We start from the raw sequence: 20,950 nt of genomic DNA on the forward strand, positions 1-20,950 counted from the left end.
ACCGCTCATCCGTCGAGCACGTCGCCGGAAGTCGGCGCAAATCCTTACGGTGTGGGTTTCTGCTCCTGGAATCATCTCATGTAGCTTGTTTTATGTTTGTGTTTCTTCGTTTTTTTTCCGTTATTCGTTCGTCAGTTACGTCACGGACAGGTACGCCGCTTCCCAGCGTAAGCTTTCCCTCCGTCATACACGGTTTGCGGTGAGCCGTTCCGTGTTGTTTTCCTTCGCCCCGTTTCCGAATGCTCGTTTGTGCTGCTTTGTGCCATACCGTGGGCATTCCTTGCCGCTTTGATGTCGCCGGCCACCAAAGGGCTCCACCAGGGAACAAAAAACAAGCTGGCAGCATCACGAGCACGAGAAAACGGTTGAAACGGTCGCGTTACGACCGTGGGATGGATACGTCGTTCCGTGGCTGGCACAAACAGCAACCGGGCAGGCCGTAGTCCCGTACACAACCCGAGGCAACCGAAGGCAACCTTCAACGGTTAACCACACCGCGAGGCTTTGATCGGTTTAGTTTTTGCTAGTTTCTCGCAGTTCTTCGCCCACGGTTATCCTCTGCCTACCACTTCTAGTAGATTTGTTCCTACCTTCTCTTACCCTTGCTATGTTTATGCTTTGGGCAAAAGAATTCCCTGGGGGAGAAATTATGCTCATCAAATTATGTACTTTACACGAACTGTGTGATGTTGCGCGAAAAGGTTAAGGGACTGACGCTAAACCCTGTTAGATCCCGACAAATGAACTTTGTCCATTTTTAAACATCTCCTGGACTGGTTATGCTGATTTTACCTTCGTTTCTGTTCTCCTCGTAACAACTTTAGACTGAACTCACGTTCAACAATCTACTGCACGTTAAATCGTTTTCTATTTACGAAGCTCCATAAATTAAGTAATTATTTTGTAAACAAACTCATATGAGTCAAAATAAATGTTTATAAAAACCAATAAATAGCGAAACAAATATATTTAAAGCTAAAATCTGTATCGATTAACTATCAACATAAAGCAGCTTATGTTAAGTGAATAGTTAATATTTTGCTAAAAAATACCAGGTCCGTTAATTTTTAAGGTACGCCTGTTCTCCAGATTTTATTGAAAGCTGTTTGATTTGTGCAAATAATCTGAATACTTCCTGCTGAGATTGTTTCTATTTAAACATATCATATTTCATATTAAATTGTTTTCAAAAACATAAATAAGCACTTTATAGTCTTATCATTTAAACTTGAACAGTCTCACTTGCTGGAAGCTCAGAAAAGATTGAAAATGCTATACATATGACATAATTGGAAACTCATCTGACCAACCTATGCATCTGAGAAAACTCAACTCTACCCTTAGGATTTTTATTTATTTGCCATTGGAAGAGTTCGTTATTTAGAGTAAGATTAATTGCCTCCTGATTGGCGTTCGATATTGGATGCTTACCTCCAGCGCAGCGGCCGTGCTGGGATCGTGGTCATTCTCCACCGCCTCGATCTGGCGGAAGATCTCCGAGCTGATGCCGGACACCTTCCGGAAGTCGCCCTGCAGCAGCACCGGTTCCTTCGAGCCCTGGCGCTGCTGCTGCTGCTGGTGCTGCTGGTGGTGTCCCTGCATTCCCTGCTGCTGGTGTTGCTGGTGTTGCTGTTGTTGCTGGAGACCCTGCGCCTGGTGGGAAGGCATCGGACCGGGCGGTGCCCGCCCGGGGCTAGCGGTGAGGTCAGGCACAGATCTTCCATTTTCCTGCGCGTACGAAAGTAGAAGGAGAGTGGAGAAAAACCGTCAGCGAGTCGCGATCAGTGGCACGTTCGCGCGGAAAGCCATGCCAGTGGCATGCTGATGAAGCACATACATAAAATGACCGAGTTTGGTCACCCTCAGTTCGGCATGGTTTTCATCGTCCCCACGTCTCTGCCAAACGCGGGGAAAACTCTACCCTTTGGCCTCCTCGAAAAGCGCGAGCCCGTCGCTTCGTCGATAACGATGGTTCCACGTTCCGATCGAAATTGGAACCATTGGAAGTAGCGAAACATTCTAAAAACCCTTACGGGCTCACCCTCTCCTTTCCCCCCCTCCCTTACCAAACCAGTATATCAACCATTCGCTTCCTTCGAACGGAAAACCGAAGACATTCCGGGACGCGAACAATCGATGATTAATAATTCAGCAGCCGTCACGCAAACATTTCGCGGTCCCTCATCTCCCGCACCCTTTGCTCCGTGCCCCCCTTTCCCCTCCCACATGTACCACAGTTTTTTTCTCGAACCTAACGAGCTGAAGTATTGACAGCCCTTTTCGCCGTCTTTCAGTTCTCTTCTTTGGTCGTTCGCTCCGATTTTTCTCACCCCGCTCAAATGGTGAAACGAGACTCGGTCCTCGCTACCAAGTGGTCTGGCTAATGCCACGCCATGTCCTGACTTGGGATACCCGATTTGCCAACGGGCTTCGTCATGCCATCGGCGGATGGATGGAGGGCCATTTTTTCCGACAGCCTTTCGAACCGAAAACACCTTTGGCAAAACAAATCAGCCGATGAAAGCGGTTTCCATCTTTTCATTTAAAAGTAAAATAAAAAATAAAAAAAAATCCTTAAGTGAGAGTTTCCCTTCACCCGTCCATTGACATTGTTTTGTTCGCTGCGAAGCTGGAGCTGGAAGGCTGCTTTCCATTATTAATTTTCCAATCAACCTCCCTGGAGCATTCCGGAAGGGAACGAACGGCTTTTGCCATCTCCGTGGCGACGGGTGAACTTTCAAACGCTGCTGATGACATTTACATGTTTGCGTGCGCGCCATTCACGAGCGTATGGTCGAACGAACAAAATGGTCGCTCGCCAAAGCAAAAGACTCCGTGGAGAGGCTAATTATATTCCGTACAATGTTATCTCCACCGGGCGGTTAGCATCCGGCCACTTAACCGATCCGGTGGCCGGGTATTATCGCTTGACCGGCAACCGGCGAGCTTTTTCCTCTTCCCGTATCAAGGGCTTTCGATTGGGCCGATGTAAAGCAAGAGGAGGGAAAACAGAAAACAAAAACCCCCGGTTCGTTGTCGGGTGCATTCGCCTCGAATGTCCTTCGACCGTTCAGTGTCTGCCGGAACGCTTCCGGAGCCACCCGTTGAATGGGGTTTGCGTGTCCGGTTCCGGCAGCCCTTTTAACTCGTTCCCTCGCACTCGTCGCCTCATCCTCCCGCTGCGTGGAAATTCGAGGAGAAAAGCAGCGTAGGCAAACGCAAAACAAAACCACACGGCTGCCATTGATTGTTTAGCCATCGACCCGGCACACAAGGGCAAGGGGATGGGGACGTGGGCTCGGTGGTTCGGTTTTATAGATCGGAAAATGACTCTGCTTACGAGCCTAAACAAACAACGTGCCACCGCATCGGAGGCTTCGGTGTACGCAAACGAGGCAGAAAAGGCCACTGATTTCAATTTTTCCCCCGCCGCCACCACCACCACCGTCATCAAGGGTGTCTATTTTCCCTCTCTCATGCTCACTCTCTCTCTCTCTCTCTCTCTCTCCTTGCCAAAGCGTAACGAACCCAACGCTGGATCGGTGGCCGGTGGTCGATTTGAATTGCTAATTTGCCCCCAACGTCCTCTAATTGGGATACTTTTCCGGATTCAATTACTATCTAATCGGAGCCTGCCACCGAAAACATTCCCACCCACCGGCCTAAACACACACACACACACACATACATGTGCATACGTTGGTGAGGTGAGGAAAATCTCTACCGATGGAGAAACCCCAACAGCAAAAGCAAAACCACAACAGCGTCAAAAGTCGCGTGTTCGCGTGCTCGATGGAGATCGCCGGGCGATGAAAATGAAGCTTTTCCGCGTTCGCCCGTTTCGAGTCAGTATGTTTGTATTTGTGGAGTCCGTTTTGTGCAATTCAATTGCGAGCACCTCGTGCTTGCCATCAAGCTCATCTTCTCAACAGCACTTAGCGGTGGGTCACAATCCACTTGTGGACAGCAAACGCTGTAGGGGTTGTTGGGAAAGAGGATGATTGAGAATGTCCATCGAGGAAAATGTTCTGGCGACGAAAACAATTTGATTGACAAACTGTTCTATACAGACTTACACTCACTTTTATATAGATATCGTATTTCGTTGTTTAGATGACTGTGGTTCGTATTTATTTTTGTTGGTCTCCTATCATGCCGATTTCCAAGGGTTATTGGGGTTAATAAAACATTTGTCCACATTTTACATAACCCAAAAACACGTATACAAATCAGTGCAAAAATTCAATGAACCATCTTATACCATGTATGACAACAAACGAGTTTTTATAACCACACCTATTCTCCAAGGCCTGCCAGTAGACTTGTTTCCCACTGATTTAAACTTCCTCATTTCATTTCTTTAAAATTTATCAGTAGTCAACGCGCAGCAGATAAAATTCAGTTGATCTGAGCATCTTTCAATTCTTATGCAGCTTACAATTCCTTTGCGATCCATTTCAACCTTTGCGATTTTTTCAACCTTGGGTCTTCTTTAACCTGTTGATAGCGGTGGACCAAATGTTAAGAAGATTTGACCAATATATTTCAGGTTTAAATATTTACGTGGAATGGCAGGATTGCTTATCGAGACATATATAGAAGGCTTTATATTACTAAGGCATTCTCTAAGTGTTAACAGTCCTTCATTCTTATTGATAACTAGACATATAAATAATTTCATGACACAAACCAATGGAGCTTTCATTTTGTTTGAGGAAAAAGTTATATAGTCAATTTTAACGGATAACACTGTTTTCTTCATTTTCCACATACGAGCTCCGAATCTAGGAACTATAGGAGAAAATTATAGGCACTATTTTAGTAGGAGATTCTCTAAGTATTAACATTTCTCCATCACTATTGGTAGCGAGAAATTTAAATATTTTCCTATGACAAACTATTTAAATAATTTCATGTGATAAACCATCGGAGCTTTCATTTCGTTTGAGAAAAAGTTTCATGGTCAATTTTTAGGGATAAATATTTTTAACTTCATTTTCCACTTCCTCTCACGAACCGTTATGTTCAGGAGTAAACGAAACGCACAGATTTCGTGTGGTGACGAATTTTAAGGATCAACTTACGAGATCAATGCAATATCACTTGATGAAATTTGTCTCCATATACTTATTGACGTTTATCAACAAAATATCTTCCAATATTTCATCGCTCGGTTTGTTTAGTTTGTAAAATGAATGACTTTTGGTTTTGTTTAATTTTCGCTTGATGGATACCTTTTATTGAAATTTCCACAACTTCAAATGCTTCCCATCGCTGGTTCCCCGAATGAGAATCGCAACGAATCGAGCCAAAACGATGGATTTTATTTTTGGTGGAAAGGACCAATTTTGGTTTTTATTAAAATTCCACCACCATTCCAGCGGAAAAGGTTGACCTTCCCTTGAGTTAGCTCGTCTCGCTTCAGCCATCCAGTCGGTGCACCCTGCAGCCATGACCATCGTAACAAGCGGGAGGGTGGGGACACCAAAAACACAAAAAAAAACACTCCGACACTGTTGTGTGAAGTGGTCGAAATGAAACTTTCGCGTTACTCATTCGGATTCGGAAGGACTGGCCGTAGCACCGTAACGCTATGAGGTCAACGGTGCTGTCAGAACTCGTGGGGGGGGGGGGGGAGTGGAGCATTGGGCAGTGGGAGTGGGGGTGTAGTGGTGGTGGTGTGAATGAAAATTCTGGCTGTTGAATAGAACGCGCGCCGCACACATCATCCGAGCCGAACGCGGTGTGTAGGTTGCACAACGACAACGAATACAACCGTACACGAACACACGCACGCGCGCTAAGGACGACGGGCTACGCGCGGATACGGTTTCCACTACACCACAACTGACCAGGACCACCCGCCGGCCGTCCCCGTCCATTTCCACCATCTGACACGGGTTGACATGGGGATGGAAAAATCGCGCGCATTGTCGCTCATTTACAGAAATTCGGTTCTGCGAGCGAGTTAAACTGAAGCGAAAGGAAACGTACGCGAATGAGAGTGAGAATGAACGAGCGAGTTGGCAAAAAAGAGCGAGAAAACAGGACGCACGAGAGCACAAGTGAGAGAAGAAAATGTGCAAATGTGGAAGCACTTGTCGTCGGCGAAAGGATTTCGAGTTTTCCTCCACAACTCGCCCGCACCGTTACTCATTCTCTGGGATTTTGTTTAATTTGTTTGCTCGCGTGAGTGTGTGTGTGTGCGTATACCGTTCTTTGACTGAACGAGTTCTGCTTGTTCAGTTGAATCCTGCCAGCGTGAAAAAACGACCCCCTTCTACCTCCTCCTACTCCCCCTGACCGACCATATCTTGCCAGTGAATTTCCCAAATCAATCCTGTGTTCCACCGAACGGACGCTAGTGTGCGTGAGGTCCTGCGTCTGACGTGCGTGTAACACAGTGGCACAGTTTTTTTTTTTATGTCCCCAACCTCAACCACCCTCACCCACCGCGAACGTTTTCCGAGTTCAATGGGAAAAAACTATTAATAATGCAGGATGGACTGACTAAGAACTTGGCTGACTAAGAATGTTTCAACTGGGCTGCCCCGAAAGAGTAGTTGCCATAGTTAGAAACCAGATTCCTTCCTCCATACACACACATACACATGAGCGCATTCACTCACGCATTTAGTGGATAAAAACGGAGAGCACCGTGAAGGAATTTTCCACTACGGAATCATAGTGCTTTCCACGTCACTGTCACCAGTTTCGTGCGTGCGTGCTTCCTTTTCCACAGCACTTATACACCTACATACACGCACACACGCACACTAGCATACACAGTTCAGGATTCTGGCTGCGAAGGCAATGGACTACTCCTGTTGGCCATTACTTCAGGCTCACCTTACTGCTGCTGCTCCGCGTGAAGAAGCATCCTGTCGTGGCACTATCGCACATTGAAACGGCTGCTTTTCACCTTGCTTAATTCTCTAGAACTCCGACTCGACTATAGACTACGTTCCGCTTCGCTACTGCTATCACTACCGCTGAGCACATTTGATATGTTGTCGATGGTTGCGTTGGACCCTTTGGGATTGTACGATTGTGTCGTTGCACTATTCTACTGTAGGCGCCTTTAGCTGCGCCTTTGCTCCGCAGAACCTCCTACGGAGTGAACCAAGCCCGCACACGCCGTTCATCCCACATCCCTCTCGGACACTATCGGTGGTTTTTTTGTTTTGCGGTGGGCGTTCTAAGGTGGCACCCCCGTGGTTGACTTTCAAGCCTTCGCTTATTGCGTTACGAAGCAACCACTTCTTGCACTGGGGCCAAACGAGGATCTGCCCCGAAACTGCCGAGGGCTGGATGCAACCGATGCAACCGGGTCACCTTCACCGAGTCGGGGGAGGGTGGCGTTTCACACACTGCACTGGTGGGGACACTACGAGCTACGAACGGACGGACGGACCGCGGGAACCTTGTGCACGACAAAGGACCCTGCGCGGAACATGATATGGAGCAGTCGGGAGCCGTTTTTCCAACCGCTTTCTTGCCTTATTCACCCCGACGTTCAACCGATCGCGGTGAGCAGGCAGAATGCGAGCTAAAAGAACACACACTCTGGTCTGCAAAAAAAGTGCAAATGGGCTGCTATGGCGCTCGCGTTCTGCGGGGGCCCAAGAACCGACCGCCCGAGTGGATGAACTGTACTGACTGGTGCGCTCACGAAACGCCAGCATTCCACTCCACGGCTTCGAGAGGAACGGAACGAAAAACAGCCCCGCTAGTACACGGGATGCTTGGGGGAGGTGGGGGAACACGTGAGGTACGGAACGGAAGGATCCTTTCGTCGTCGTGGCCGTCGTCGTCGTCCTCGGTCCTGGGACCGAAATATCGCGTGTGTCGAACGAAACCACCGACCGAACGATGGTTACACAGTAACGAATTCGCTCTCCATCTCTCGCTTGATAGTAGCCGAGTGTTTCCCACACTCCACAATCAAACCCAAGGGCACACAACTTCACTACAACCCCGACCCTGCCTGTCCTGGGCCGATGGGCAGGATGGGCAACTGTGGGGGGGGGGAGCGCAAACGTTCTCGGCTCTCGGAGCACTCGTCGACAGCTACGCGGGTGGAAATATTCTCGAACAAACAACAACCTCCCCCCCACCGTGGCACGGTGGTTGAATGTGTTCGTGTTAAGGATGAGTGTGTAGTAACGCGAAGCACGGTCTGCTATCGTGTTCACACAGTGGGCTCTTTATTCCTGCTCGAGCAAGGACTTTCGTCAGGGAACTTAGCATACAGAGACCGGGAACGCTACTGTTACTGCGTTGGAGGCGAACGCAAACGAGGCAAGGATGTGAAGTGAGAACGAGAGGGAGTGTGGGAAAATTGAAAATGGAGCGGGCAAGAGCGAGAAAAATCCTGAGCAAGGATGTGCGAGAGCAAACCGAATCGCCTCGCACGAGTAAGATCAACTGTGACATTTGCATGCAACGCTTGCACGAAAGTCTCTTCCAGGCAAGCCTTGAGGCTTCGGTGATTTGTTCGGATTTTGTTTCCGGTTCTTCCTACTTCCGACTTCTAGTCAACATGCGGTATCATATGCGTTGGTGACACCTTAGTGCGTGTCTCCTCTTTGAGCGGGGGCTGTAATCGATCCACTTTAAATGTCGGCATGCCGGTGGACTCATAACGGTTTGGCAGCATCCGCGAAAGTCTGGAGTCAGCGCCCACGCCACAAGCAAACACATACACCCAACAATGCATGCGGTGTCGGCGTTTGTCGCGTGGGAAGTCGATTTATTTTTGTCGCACGTACCGTGGGCGGTTAAAGCTAATGTCAATGTTATTTATTCACCCACCGCGAGAGTGATATTGATGATCACATCCGATCGGCCACCGTTTGGGTCGTCCGCCCTGGGGTAACCTTTGCGTATCGTTGACGGGTGAGGTTTTCAACAATTTTAGCCGATTCACTTCACCCACCCCCGGATGATACTCGCATGTTATCGGATGAATGATTATCTGGTGAGGCTCGTGTTTCCCACGCACCAAACTGTTTCACTTTAAACTGATGGCCTTTAACATGCTGAAGCCCCATGCACGTGGGTGTTAGCAGTTTCAGAGAGATATTTTACAGCTTTGGTAAAAAATCACCTCGCCAAATAAAATATAATACAGTTGATTAGGAACTACAGACATTTAAAACAGTAGACCCACTACTAAATAGAGGAGTAGTAGAGAGTAGACATTTAAAACAATAAATTCGTCATGTTCAAAAGATCTTCAATCGTGGAAAAAAGAGAACCAATTGATGAACAAAGCTTATTAAAATATAATATTATCATAACTAACAGAAAACCGTTCAGAAAACCCAATGTAAATAAACACTGTAGGAAATCGAAAGTAATAAAGTAAAATCTACAATAAATCAATAGACATTAGCAAATCTTTGTTGTTCAACGGATGTGAGGCTTTTTCTCATATTGATGTGCACCATTCCAAACTCCAATCCCAGCTATTCGTTCTTAGATAACCAAGTTAAAAGTGAATAAGTTTTCACTTTCTAATGTAAAAGTAAATGCTTTAAGCATTAACAAATGATTCAAGAACAAACACCAGCCAGTTTCTAAGGTTTTCACGATTAACTGCCACATTAACAATCCCCGTGAGCAAGTATTCGTATTCGTTGGAAATACAAATTACTACGCCACTGACATCGTCATCGTAATGTGACTCTCCCACTGCCCCTGCATGCCAATTCTTCGTTTATTTTCCCCACCCCCTCAAGCCAGTGTCCTTTCGGCTCAGCATAAAATAGTTCACACCACTCCTGCGCACATCGACTGACCTTCGAATACTAATTTCCCTCAACCCGCTCCTCGGCGCTCTAATTGACCACCATCAATCAGACGGACCCCGCCAGAACTCCGGGCTCCGTTGCTGCAGAGGAAATTATGTATTAACCATTAATGATCGTTATGCGTGTCGGTATCATCGAGCGTGTCTCTCCTTCCGGCGCTTGTCTCCGGCCGAAAGCCGGGCTCCCTCGCCACCGGTGTGTTTCTTTTTCGTTTGTTTTCCTCTTCCGTCGCTAATTAGTCGCTGATTATCAGTCATAAATTGTCGAAGCCTTCCATCACGTCAGACACGTGCAGGGTTGTGATTTGGTTTTGCTTTACGCTCGTTCGTTTTTCGTTTTTCCTTCGAGCGTTTGTGCGTGTCCATGTGGCGTGCTGTTTCTATTCCATGTTTTTCTCTACCAAACACTTCCTTCCCTGTGCTTTACTTATGCAACACCCAGTGGGTGGTTGGGAGCTGGGAGCTGCTGCAGCCATTTTTGTGTGAAGCGAGTAAGAATAGAACCTACTAGCAAACAAGGACGAATCCCAGTGGCGGAACTAAACGGTTTATTGATGCAAGCCCACAGCTGGCAAAGGAATGTTTTCCACCCTGCCGCACCATCCGTGCCCACACACAACCGCCCGGGAGCGTTCGGGAAAACATTCGCCCTACTTCTTCTCGGTGCTTCTCGTGACGCCATTTTCCGAACGCGTCTTCCCACCCTTAGGACTCCTCGTAAGCGATCCTGATACCCTGCCAGCTGAAAGATGGAAAACGAATAGGGTGCAGCACACATACGGGACCCGCTCATACATTAAATCCCTCTCGACCCCTTTTCCAGCGTTTTCCGCCCCACTTCATGTGAACCTCACATGGGTTGTCTTCTGCCTCCCGACCGACCACCCTCTCCTCTCCTTACGATTTCTCACTATCTCTCTGTCTCTCTCTCATCCGAAGGAGTCCGACCGAACCGAGTCCTGCACGACGAGTCGACTCCATAAAAAACTCCGACTTAATGCGAAAGTGCCCATCGTAATGATTATTGACCTGAACAGTTGTACCGTGTGGCCCATCCCTCGCGCCCCGCTTCAGTGGGTCACTACGCCTCCACGGTGTTCGTGTGTGGTTTTCCCAACTTTTTTTGCTTTTCCCTTCGCTTTCGGCATTCTGGTGTCGATTGTTTGAATGGATCGGAGTGGATGGGAAAGCGATGTGGCATCCCGAGAAGAAATGGAGCGAAGCGATGAGAGTGAGTTGAAAAAATATCGATTGATCCCCCTCCCATCGGTGGGTTTGGGGAGAGAGGGGAGTTTAACTCCCAAACGCACCCGCGCGAAGGATGTGTCGCCTTTTCCGAGCTGGACTTTTCCGTTCGGCAAGCAATCACATGTTTACACGTTTTCAATCGACTCGAAAACGGTGCCGCTCGATTAGGACATCACTAAAGGATGCTGGTTTGCGGTCGTCATGCCACATCAGGCATCAGGTTTTCCAGTTGTACAGCATAATCTCACCCACCACCCCGCTGCCCCCATCCCCCACGAAGCTTTCTCTCACTAGGGGGGTTGTGGTGCAACAGTCGAAGAGGAAAAAACAACCCTTCCTTGTGAATCCTTTCTCGAGTCAAAAAAATGAGAGTGAGAGAGAGAGACAGAGCGAGAGAGCGATCGTTTTCAACCATTTTCACAATCGGCACAAAAACGTCGGCACGTAAAACGGACCGGACCCGATGGAGCGTGGGAGAGTTTCCATGGCACAAACACAGACACATGTGTGGTGGAAAACCCTACTCTCCGGGGTCGGGAAAAACGCGAGAGTCCTCGGGGAGGGACGTTGGCGAGGGGACTCGGTTGTACTACGCGCAAACAGAATACTATCAAAGTACGCCGGATGCAGCCTGCAGCGCTAGTGCATCAGCGTGTGTGTGGGTGTGTGTGTGTGTGACTATGTATCGATCCGTGCATCCGTGCATTCGGTCCCGTTTGCGGGTGCTGGATTGTGCGCGGGAGCAGCATTTAATTGCGAAATGCCTTCCACTCGGGAGGGAGTAAGATGCACACAGCCGAGCAAATGGTGCTCCTAAATGGAAAACCCCCCGAGGCGAGATGCACACGGCCGCGATACGGTACACCGTCATCCCAGCGAAGAGCGTTCCGAACCGATCCGATCGACGCAGCGCGATGCCATTTTCGGGCGGGGAAAGGAAGGAAACGGCCAGCCACCGGAAAACAACGGAAACATTATTCGATCTCGCGCAAAACGGTGGCAATAAATCCACGACATATGCACAATTTCGGTGTCTCCGAGCGTACGGCCAAGTGGGCAGCCTCTTCTCAACACATGTAAGAACATGGAACGACGTGGTAGCGTACGAACACTCGGCATCGGGATGGCTCCCGGTTGACCCCAATATACTTGTATCTATCGTAGTTTCGTTGCCAAACGATCCCGTTCCACGACGCCGTTCGATTCGTTTGTGTCCCAAGATGGCGGTGCCATTTGCAACTGACACCACCGCACCACGGCTGATACGATACGAATGCATGCCATTCACCACCCACGAACACGTGTCGGGTCGATTTGCGGAATGATTTTTTTTTTTTTTTTGGTTTTTCGTTGGCCCCGACAGCTCCATGGAATGCAATTGAAGAGGGCAATGAATAAGACACATTCCAACGAGATTACGATTTTTCGGTCGTAATCGGAGCAGGTATTTTGGACGCCATTCCTTCACGCCTGCCGGCTTTCCGTTGACGTGGAGAGGGGATGGGCGGGGGGAGGAAGAGGGCGTGTGAGAAAGACATTTTTCATTTCGGTAAACGATGGCAAACGACGGTTGGGTTCGTGGTTGAACAATATCAATTCGATGGTAGCTTTCTTTTCGTCATGCTTTCATATTCTTTTACTAAGCTTTTGGTACGCCTTTCTCAGACACTTTATTTTGCTTCATGAAAATTCACGAAACACATTAACACAGAAAAGCTAAGAAAAGCATTAACACAGAAAAGCTGAAACAAGTCATTTAAACAAATATTAAGTAACAGAATATGTTAATAAGCTCATCTTATACTTCCTATGTAAATTCACGGTTCTAAATTAAGATTCAACAGAGAAAACAGGATAAATCAAAATACGCCAAAATCATGTAAGAATTTAAAACGACAGTTTAAGCGATAACATAGTAGTGTTAAAATAAAATATTTCAATCCTGCAGACATTCATCAAGCTCCTTAATATGTCACCTAACGAATATTGGAAAGAATTGGATTCATATTTTTTACATTGAAGATGAGATGTGAAGACAACTATGAGGTAAAATTCATTGCAACAAAACAAAATTTTATTTAAAGATACAAGCACATTTTACCAAATTTCTTGACAAAGTTTACCTTATGCAGTAATTGGAGGTACTCAAAAAATATAATGTCTCGATCAATAACTCTGATAGAATAATTATTCATGGCCAAGTTTGCTCCACAATTTTAAAAAACGCTTGGTAAAAAGGGCCCTAAAAATCTACATTTTGAAAACATCCTGAGAGTTTTATAAGTCGTTTTACTACGTTTTGATAGTAAAAAAGAGAGAGCAGAGAATCAATCTGTGAAGATTTGGAATATTTGTTTTGAATGCATTGCAAGACATTTTTTTTTTCGCTTAAGGGTGGCGTATAGTCATATATTAGCTTATTAAGGTTAAACGTACTGTTAGCCAAATGGTGCCAAATGGAAATCTCAAGCGAATTCAACTTAAAAAGCATCTCTAACTTCTTGCGCACCACACGAAAAGGCCCCTTAAGATACCCGACCTTTAATTTATTTCCACCCGAGCCGTTTGAATCCCCCCGAAGGCACTTTGGAAAACTCATTTCCTTATAGCCTTCCACCCCACGTCTGGCGACATCGGAAATTGATTTTTACCCCTATTGAAGCGCCGTCCTTTTCAGTGCAGCATGCGGGTGCGATGCGTGACTCGAGACAAATTATGTGACGGCAAACGCATAATCTGCAGAAACTCCCATAAATGTGATGCCTGCTTCAACGCCGGAAATAGCATGTGTGCATAAAAAGTTTGAAAAAACAACCATCTCGTCTAGATTATTGTGACCAGTTTCTTTTTTGATAAGAGTATATGAGTAACTACGCTTCACAACGGTTTAATATGGGTTGCGTGTTTAAGGATTGTAAGTTTTGATGGAATATTTGTAATACATGCGTAACAGAAACAGTTTAATACCCCTGGGCAGTCCTCATCAAGCTAGTCAAAACAGCAGAAAAGTTTAAAAAGAATAGAACTGAACAACAATGCAAATTCTCCTTCAACGGTCACAGAACTTTGTCCCTTTCAAAAGAGGGACACAAACAATGTCTGAATTTGTAATGAAAAACATTTCAGTCTCGACAACGGTTTAGAAAAACAAAGCGCCCGATGAAACGGAAATTTTCTTATGCTTAAGGCAACCAAGAAACCTTCGTAGAAGGATGCTTGCCATATGGACTAGGTTAAAAAAATAACATGGTCGTCTGGAGTTTTCATCAATAATAAATTTGTTTCAATAAGTAATTGCCGTAGCCGACTGGGTTTTGTCTTAATGACAAAGGTCAAACGCCTTTTTTTTCAAATCCATTCAGTTGAAGTAGTTTACGAAAACTAAATATTGTTGAAGTCGTCGAAAAGTTAAGAACATTGACGATATCTGTCGATTCTGCTTGAAAGTCCTTCAACTGGTGCCATTTTAATTACTTTCCAACTTCCCGACCCGACAGCACAATAAATATCGTACGCTTGGATGAATAAAGCTAGCACCGACATCGTTTCTATCCCCTTTCTTTGCATTGAGAGACTCTTGCCAACAAAAAAAGACCACAGATTCGATCCGAATCGATCATTTGCCCACCTTGCGAGAGCTCATCAAACCACTAGACATCAGCTTTATGTTCAATCAAAACCCCGTCAAGCGAACCCTCTTCCGCCACCCAACGATTACGATGACGACGGTAATGATGAGGATGATGATGACGATGATGATGATGACGGCGACGATGGTAATGATGATGACGACGATAACGATGGGGACTTGGGCAAAAGTGGGACGCAAAGTTTGACTAACTCCCAGCCCCGACAACGACCTCGGACATGACTTGAATATGTTCGTCGGAGGAATTTTCCGAAGATCCCGAGTGCCGCTCGCAATTTAAGTGGCACGGGAAAGCACGGGTCCTGCTCGAGAATCCTTTCGACGCGTCCCGCGAGCTCCGGCCAACACAGCCAGCGGCGTTCGGCGAACATTCCGGGCCGGGGCAGCCCGAGCGAGGAACCTCCGGACGGTTGGAAATAATGGAAAATTTATGGTAATAAAATCGGCATTTAATCCACCATGACATAACACACTTTTACACTTCGCCCGCATTCGCACACGACGAAACAGCACTGGGTGAGGCTAGGGAGAGGGTGGGGGGGGGGAGTTGCTTGGCATGTTGAAAGGTTTGACTTTTCTCCGCTAAAAGGGGCTCGTCCTTTTACTTTGCCACACTTCAACCCTGACAAGTACGGTACATAAGAATCTCATTCCTTGCAATTATTTTCCACCACCAACGATTGTCAGTAATTAAACTGCGCGAAAGATTTTCACTAATAAGTTCCACGTAGAAAAGGATAAATATGATTTTCCGTACCGAATAATTGTATCCTTTCAAGGGAAACTTAAATTGAACAAATTACTAAAATGTGCCATTAGTAGAAGAATTCACTAAAACGCATCATCATGCACCCCCAGGCCGTAACCTATATTTACGCTTAAGTGCACCTTTTAAAGTGTGTTTCCCCATCCAGACACACTTTCGGCACATCAACGCTTCTAGAAGTGTTTCTTCCCCGTGCCGTCTTTCGAAGCCCAACATCGACACTCGCGGACGTCTTCGAGCCGTGCATTCGCCCAATGGCGTACGGTGGGTCAGGAAAGTGAAGTGCACATACGAAGAGAGTACGTCACAATAAGCACTTCAAGACCAACGGCAACCAGGCGTCTCCATTTAGCAACACCTTGGGCTTCGACGGTTTCAAAAAAGCTGCCGGATCCAGCGAACGGAAAAGTCGGAGAAACCGCGCTCAAAGCAGAGGGATTCAAACTGAGGATGAGGAAAAACAACGCGTCCTTAGCGAAAGGGGACCGGGCGACGGGTTTGGGGGGGTTGTTGGAGAAAAATCGATGTCCCATAATGGTACCCAAACATAATTCACCCCAGCGTGGTTCGAGCGAAGTGTGTGCCATTCTGCCGCCATCTCCATTTCTCCGTCCCTTCGAGAGGCCAAGAGAGCCACACTGACGCGCGTTCAACACGACGATACGACCACTGTCTTCGTTGTGTGCTTGCCCGGAGGAGGGGGGGGGGGGGAGGGTTTCCCCCTTCGCCTCCACTTTCCAAACCCGAGCGACACCGTGGGACAAATGTACGGCAAAATATGGATGTCGTTCAATTCGTTGTTTATCCATATAAATTATGTTTTCCCGTGGTGGTTCCAAGCCCGCTTTGCTGCCTCCCCGCCGGAGTCTCCGGAGAATTCTACACTGGCCCATTTTTCAAACTCTTCTTTTCGCTCGCATCCCCCCCTGGCACCGTTTTCTCCTGCCCAATTCGAGTGTCTCGTTCCGACGCGCGCTCGGGAAAGCCAAAGGGAAGCCCCAAGTCCAGCTCTTTCGTGCGCGCGAGATATGCCTCTCTACACGCTGCTCGAAAAGGGTTTCATCTTTGTAAATCCCCACGAATGTGCCGCTCGGCTTTGGCACCATAAAATTAAATAGGACGACAAGGCATTTTGCTAACGGTGCGAACTGTGCCGTGCCGATTTTCGCATGGCTTACTCCCGTCGATTTGTCCGCGCGAGAATAGGGGCAACATATTTTATCTCACCCTCGCACCCACCCTCGTGTGCGGTTGGTGGGTGTCTTCCGCTCGGGCAAAGCTTAGAATAAATATCTCAACAGAAATGAACCTTAAAAATCTGTTGCTTGACCTTTTATAGCAAACGAGCCTAGTAGGGTTTCTTTTGGCTTATAAATATTCAGAAATATGTTATGCGCACATGTTTGCTGTGTAAATTGTGTACACTAAATCAACTCCTAATAAGAAATATCAGATCCCGTAACACTCTTTTCCGATCTTTTGTCCATAGGTTTATTGATCTACAACGCACGGGTTTGTATGTGCCAGCCTATTCAAGGTGGATTTGTTTTGTTTAGTGTTTTTTTTTTATTATTAGAAGGCAAAGCTTCGTGAACAAAGACTAAAGCTTTGCTTATTTTCTGTTCCATTATCAATTTCGTCAATGCTGTCGTGTGTACTAATGATGATTATTGTCATTTTTAAATCGAATCGTTCACCACTTGCCACACATAATCATCAACTATTCAAGATAAACATGATAACTTTCCTCAATTCTTTCCAATTGAAATGGGAATGATTTATAAATAAAAAACATGTAAAGGCAATTGAATAAATTTAAAAAAAATCACCAAATTATTTAAGGTTGACGTCTTTAAAATCTTTTTTTCAAAATTAAATTCAAAGCTGTTACAAAGTGAAGTAAAGTAGTAAATAAAAATCTCTTCAAGGTGGTTGTTTACCGGATATAAACTCCTCGAGGAAAATTATTTTTTACTGAATTATTATAATACTATTACGTATAAGTCTGGCACCCTCCGATATTACGAACGGCTGATCACCGACCTATAATATACCGTCTTTCGGTCACAGTTACTCTCTTCGGAGGGAGGACTTGTTCCACTAGGGGATATTGTGCCTCCTAAAAAATATTCGAACTCATTGAAAACTAAACAAAATTGATACCGGAACAGATAGTTGAAATAACCCTTAAATCATCTCCAGAACTGGGTATCCTGGTTGGATTAATACATGACTTCATTCAAAATAACTGTTCAGAATCTCGTATAATCAATTTTGGTTACAAAGTGGAGATGGTACCACAAATTTAGTTATCTTCATTCCACCGATTAGAACTGACAATACAGGCTACAGATAAGATGGTAAACTCTGTTACTAAACAGGCCCTCTAGTAATCGCCCCGCTTTTCTAGCCCAATCGCCCTTATCTTTTCATTTGCTGATGTAGACTTGACAGCTGTCAAATGTCATCTGTCGCTGCAGCGGTTGCACTGAAGAGGCATAATCTACTATCAATCTCCACAGTGCATTTGCCCGAAGTAACGAATCCCAAAAATTATGCCTATGCTAATTATGCGTCCAGAATGCCGATTTTGGTCGCATATCCAACAAGAGCCCGGTTTCAGGTTCTCGCCCATATGGGTACGGTCGGTACTCACCTTTCTTCGGCCACAGCAAAGCATCCTCCGCGTACGCGAGTGTCCGGTAGCAGTCGTCTTCAGCCGTGCGAACTTCCTCCACTGCATTAGTCTACGTCGGGCGCGTGAGACGACCACTAGCTTCGGGCTGTTGCCGTTGGCAGCGCTGTTCCGGCCGTGCTATGACGCGCAGCCGGCTCGGGCCCGCGTGCGCCGTAGTGCGAGGAACCCCTGCCCAACGACACCGCCCACCGCCGCCACAAAGCCCCGCGATCCACCGCCGCCGCCCACCTGTACGCCCGCCGACCGCCGCCTGACCGGACGCTCCTGCTGAAGCTGCTGCTGGTGCAGCCGTACCACCTCCTCGATCGAGTCCTCCTCCGCCTCCTCCTCGCGCTGGTGCGCCTGGCGCTCCTGTTGCTCCTGTTGGTGCTGCTGCCTGAGATGCAGCGGTTGACGCAGCTGCTGCGACGCCCACGGGCGGTCTACACTACTGCGCGCACTACTACCACGGTACCACTCCTCGTGCTCCTGCCACTCCTGCTCGAACGGCTCCTGAAGTCTCTGGTTAGAACGAACGTGACTCATTGACGGCGGCTTCGGTTGCGCAAACACCAATGGGGGACGACGCCGTCGCGGGACGCCGGGCCTCGACTACGACTACTGCACTCAGCTCCCGAACCAGCACCGACCGGTCGTCCTCCTCCTTTTCCTGCTGCTGCTCACTCTGCTCGATGTTGTGCGATGTCGGTAGTGGCAGTGGGCGCTTCTGGTCCTTCCTCATTCTGAGCGCACTCGGCACGTGCATGGCTTGCAACCATCCACAACACACACATATCACACCACCGCCAGCTTCACGCGCCAATTCCCTGCTGCCTGTCACTGCCCGAGTCGACCCGGGCGGGCGAACTCACGACTCACTGGTTTACCATCTGCGCACGCTGCGCGAACTCACTGCACCGCATTTTCCGGTCACTGCCTGCCCCTGCGTCCCGACGGAAAACCCAACGCTGCTGGACGACCCGAGACGTTGATTAGCTAATTGAATCGTTCAACGTAATGATGCCCAGGGATGATATTGATTAAAATAGACGCCACCGAGAGGCTGCAAAGAGCACCGAAGCTTTTTGCTCAACAAGTTATGACGCACCACCACGAAGCCTGTCTGATGTTGGACAAGGCTTCAGCAAACTCGAAGCGAGCAAAAACAAAACCCAAGCAGGCTAAAGATAAACTTTTCCACCTTCGTGCGTCCTTGTGCTAGTTTCTTTTCCAAATGGACCATCCGTAGCCGATGCTGCCAGGATTTGCCACGCTCTGCTTACAGTTTCCTTTTGTGCTCCACTGGCACCATTGAAATGATCAGCGAAAACCAAACGGAAAAAAGGAAAAAGAAAAGCCAACGGTTGGAAGCAGTACCGGAAACGAACCAGCGAAAGTCTACTAGAGCTCACATTCGGGCCTCGAGAGCTCGGAGTAAATCCGGAGACGGTCACCAATTAAGGTAATATCTGGCAGGGACTAGCTATTTTTCTAGTTTTTCCACGAAACAAAGGCCAGCAGGTAGTGTTTAGCTTTTTTTTCTTGCACCCGCACTGCTTGTTTGTTTGTTTGTTCCTTTTTTTTCCCTCCCACTAGCTTCATATCCGCTTCACATCAAGTAATTGGCAAATAAAGCGCCAGTCTCAAAAGGCGGCCCCGAACAAAACCCGACCGGATGCAACGCTTCGCTTCCTGATGGAGGCGCCTGGTGCTGTGTGTTTTTCGTTACGTTGCGTTACGGATTTTCTGCCTGGTGTCGCCACAATGCCGAACCGAACGGTGGCCTACATCTGCCCCACGGGGGTGCACACGGTGCCGGCGCTCGGTGGCCAGGCCAGGTTGGTATCGGTGCCTGGGAGCGACCTCACGCTGGCAAGGATGCGAGGAAACTCTTTTTTTTTTTGTTGTTGTGCCTGTGCTGTGCTTGAAGAAATGCACCGTTTGCCAGCGGGACACGTGACTGCACCCGGAGGAAAAGCCCCGAGCGAAGCGGTAGGAAAGTGTAGTTCCTCCGGTGTCTTGCAGCTTGGGTAGCTTTCCATTATTTTTCTTTTCTTTTTTTACGTTCTCTATCCATCGCTTTCCATCCTTTTACGGGCCTCTTTTTCACACGAGTCGAGATCCTGAACTCTCTTCTCTACGCTTGTACCATTCGCTCCGGGATCCATGTTGGCTGCACTCACGCAACCGAAGCTACTCTCCGCCTTTCGGGGTTGTAGGCTTCTTATCAAAAAACCGTTAGCTTTCCCATACTGGTTCGTGCATGCGCCGAATGTTCGTGAGGGATGCTCGCGCGGTGGCTGACGTGGTGGTCGTTGGAAATGGTCGCAAAAGACGCACCACTCTGAACTCAGCGTGTCACACCGTCTGTGTATGTGTGTGTTTGGAACGAGAAGGCTTATGCCGAACGGAAAACCGTACTCCGTTCGGAATCTCCCGTACAAAGCGAACTTCCGCCCTCCCGATTCGGGAAGGAAAATGGAAGTAGTAGGCTGGGGAGTGGACTCACAGGTAGCTTCTCACTTTTACGCCTACTATCCGGAGCGTGTGAGAGAGTTGATACTTTTTTTTGTGGGGAGCACAAACCCGGCACACAAACATCTTCGCCTTGGGCTCCGTCAACGACCTCACGGTCGGTTGTATTTGTTCCTACTTTCTCGCTCACTCTTTGCAAAGGAAACTCCTTCCTTTCCTTTCGTGCCAAGCCATCCACATATTGTCCTCTCTTTCTCTCTCTTTACCACTTTTGGCAGGTTTTAGCCATAACTTCCTCTCTTTCGCTACGCCCGCAACTTC

The 20,950-nt window shown here is 47.5% G+C and overlaps 1 protein-coding gene across 1 annotated transcript in view; it reads right to left on the reverse strand.

The window, feature by feature from the left end:
• LOC131259054 (rho GTPase-activating protein 100F) overlaps window positions 1–18,220 on the reverse strand; it is a 36,435-nt gene extending 18,215 nt beyond the window's left edge. Inside the window, exons 1-2 of the mRNA XM_058260471.1 lie at window positions 18,134–18,220; window positions 1,432–1,728 (exon numbers count right to left, since the gene is read on the reverse strand). Coding sequence (XP_058116454.1) covers window positions 1,432–1,728; window positions 18,134–18,220 — 384 coding nt within the window. The remainder of the gene's footprint in view (window positions 1–1,431; window positions 1,729–18,133) is intronic.
• Between the last annotated feature and the right edge of the window lie 2,730 nt (window positions 18,221–20,950).

This window comes from Anopheles coustani, chromosome 3 (genome assembly GCF_943734705.1).
Source record: "Anopheles coustani chromosome 3, idAnoCousDA_361_x.2, whole genome shotgun sequence".
In the NCBI taxonomy this organism is placed as follows: domain Eukaryota; kingdom Metazoa; phylum Arthropoda; class Insecta; order Diptera; family Culicidae; genus Anopheles; species Anopheles coustani.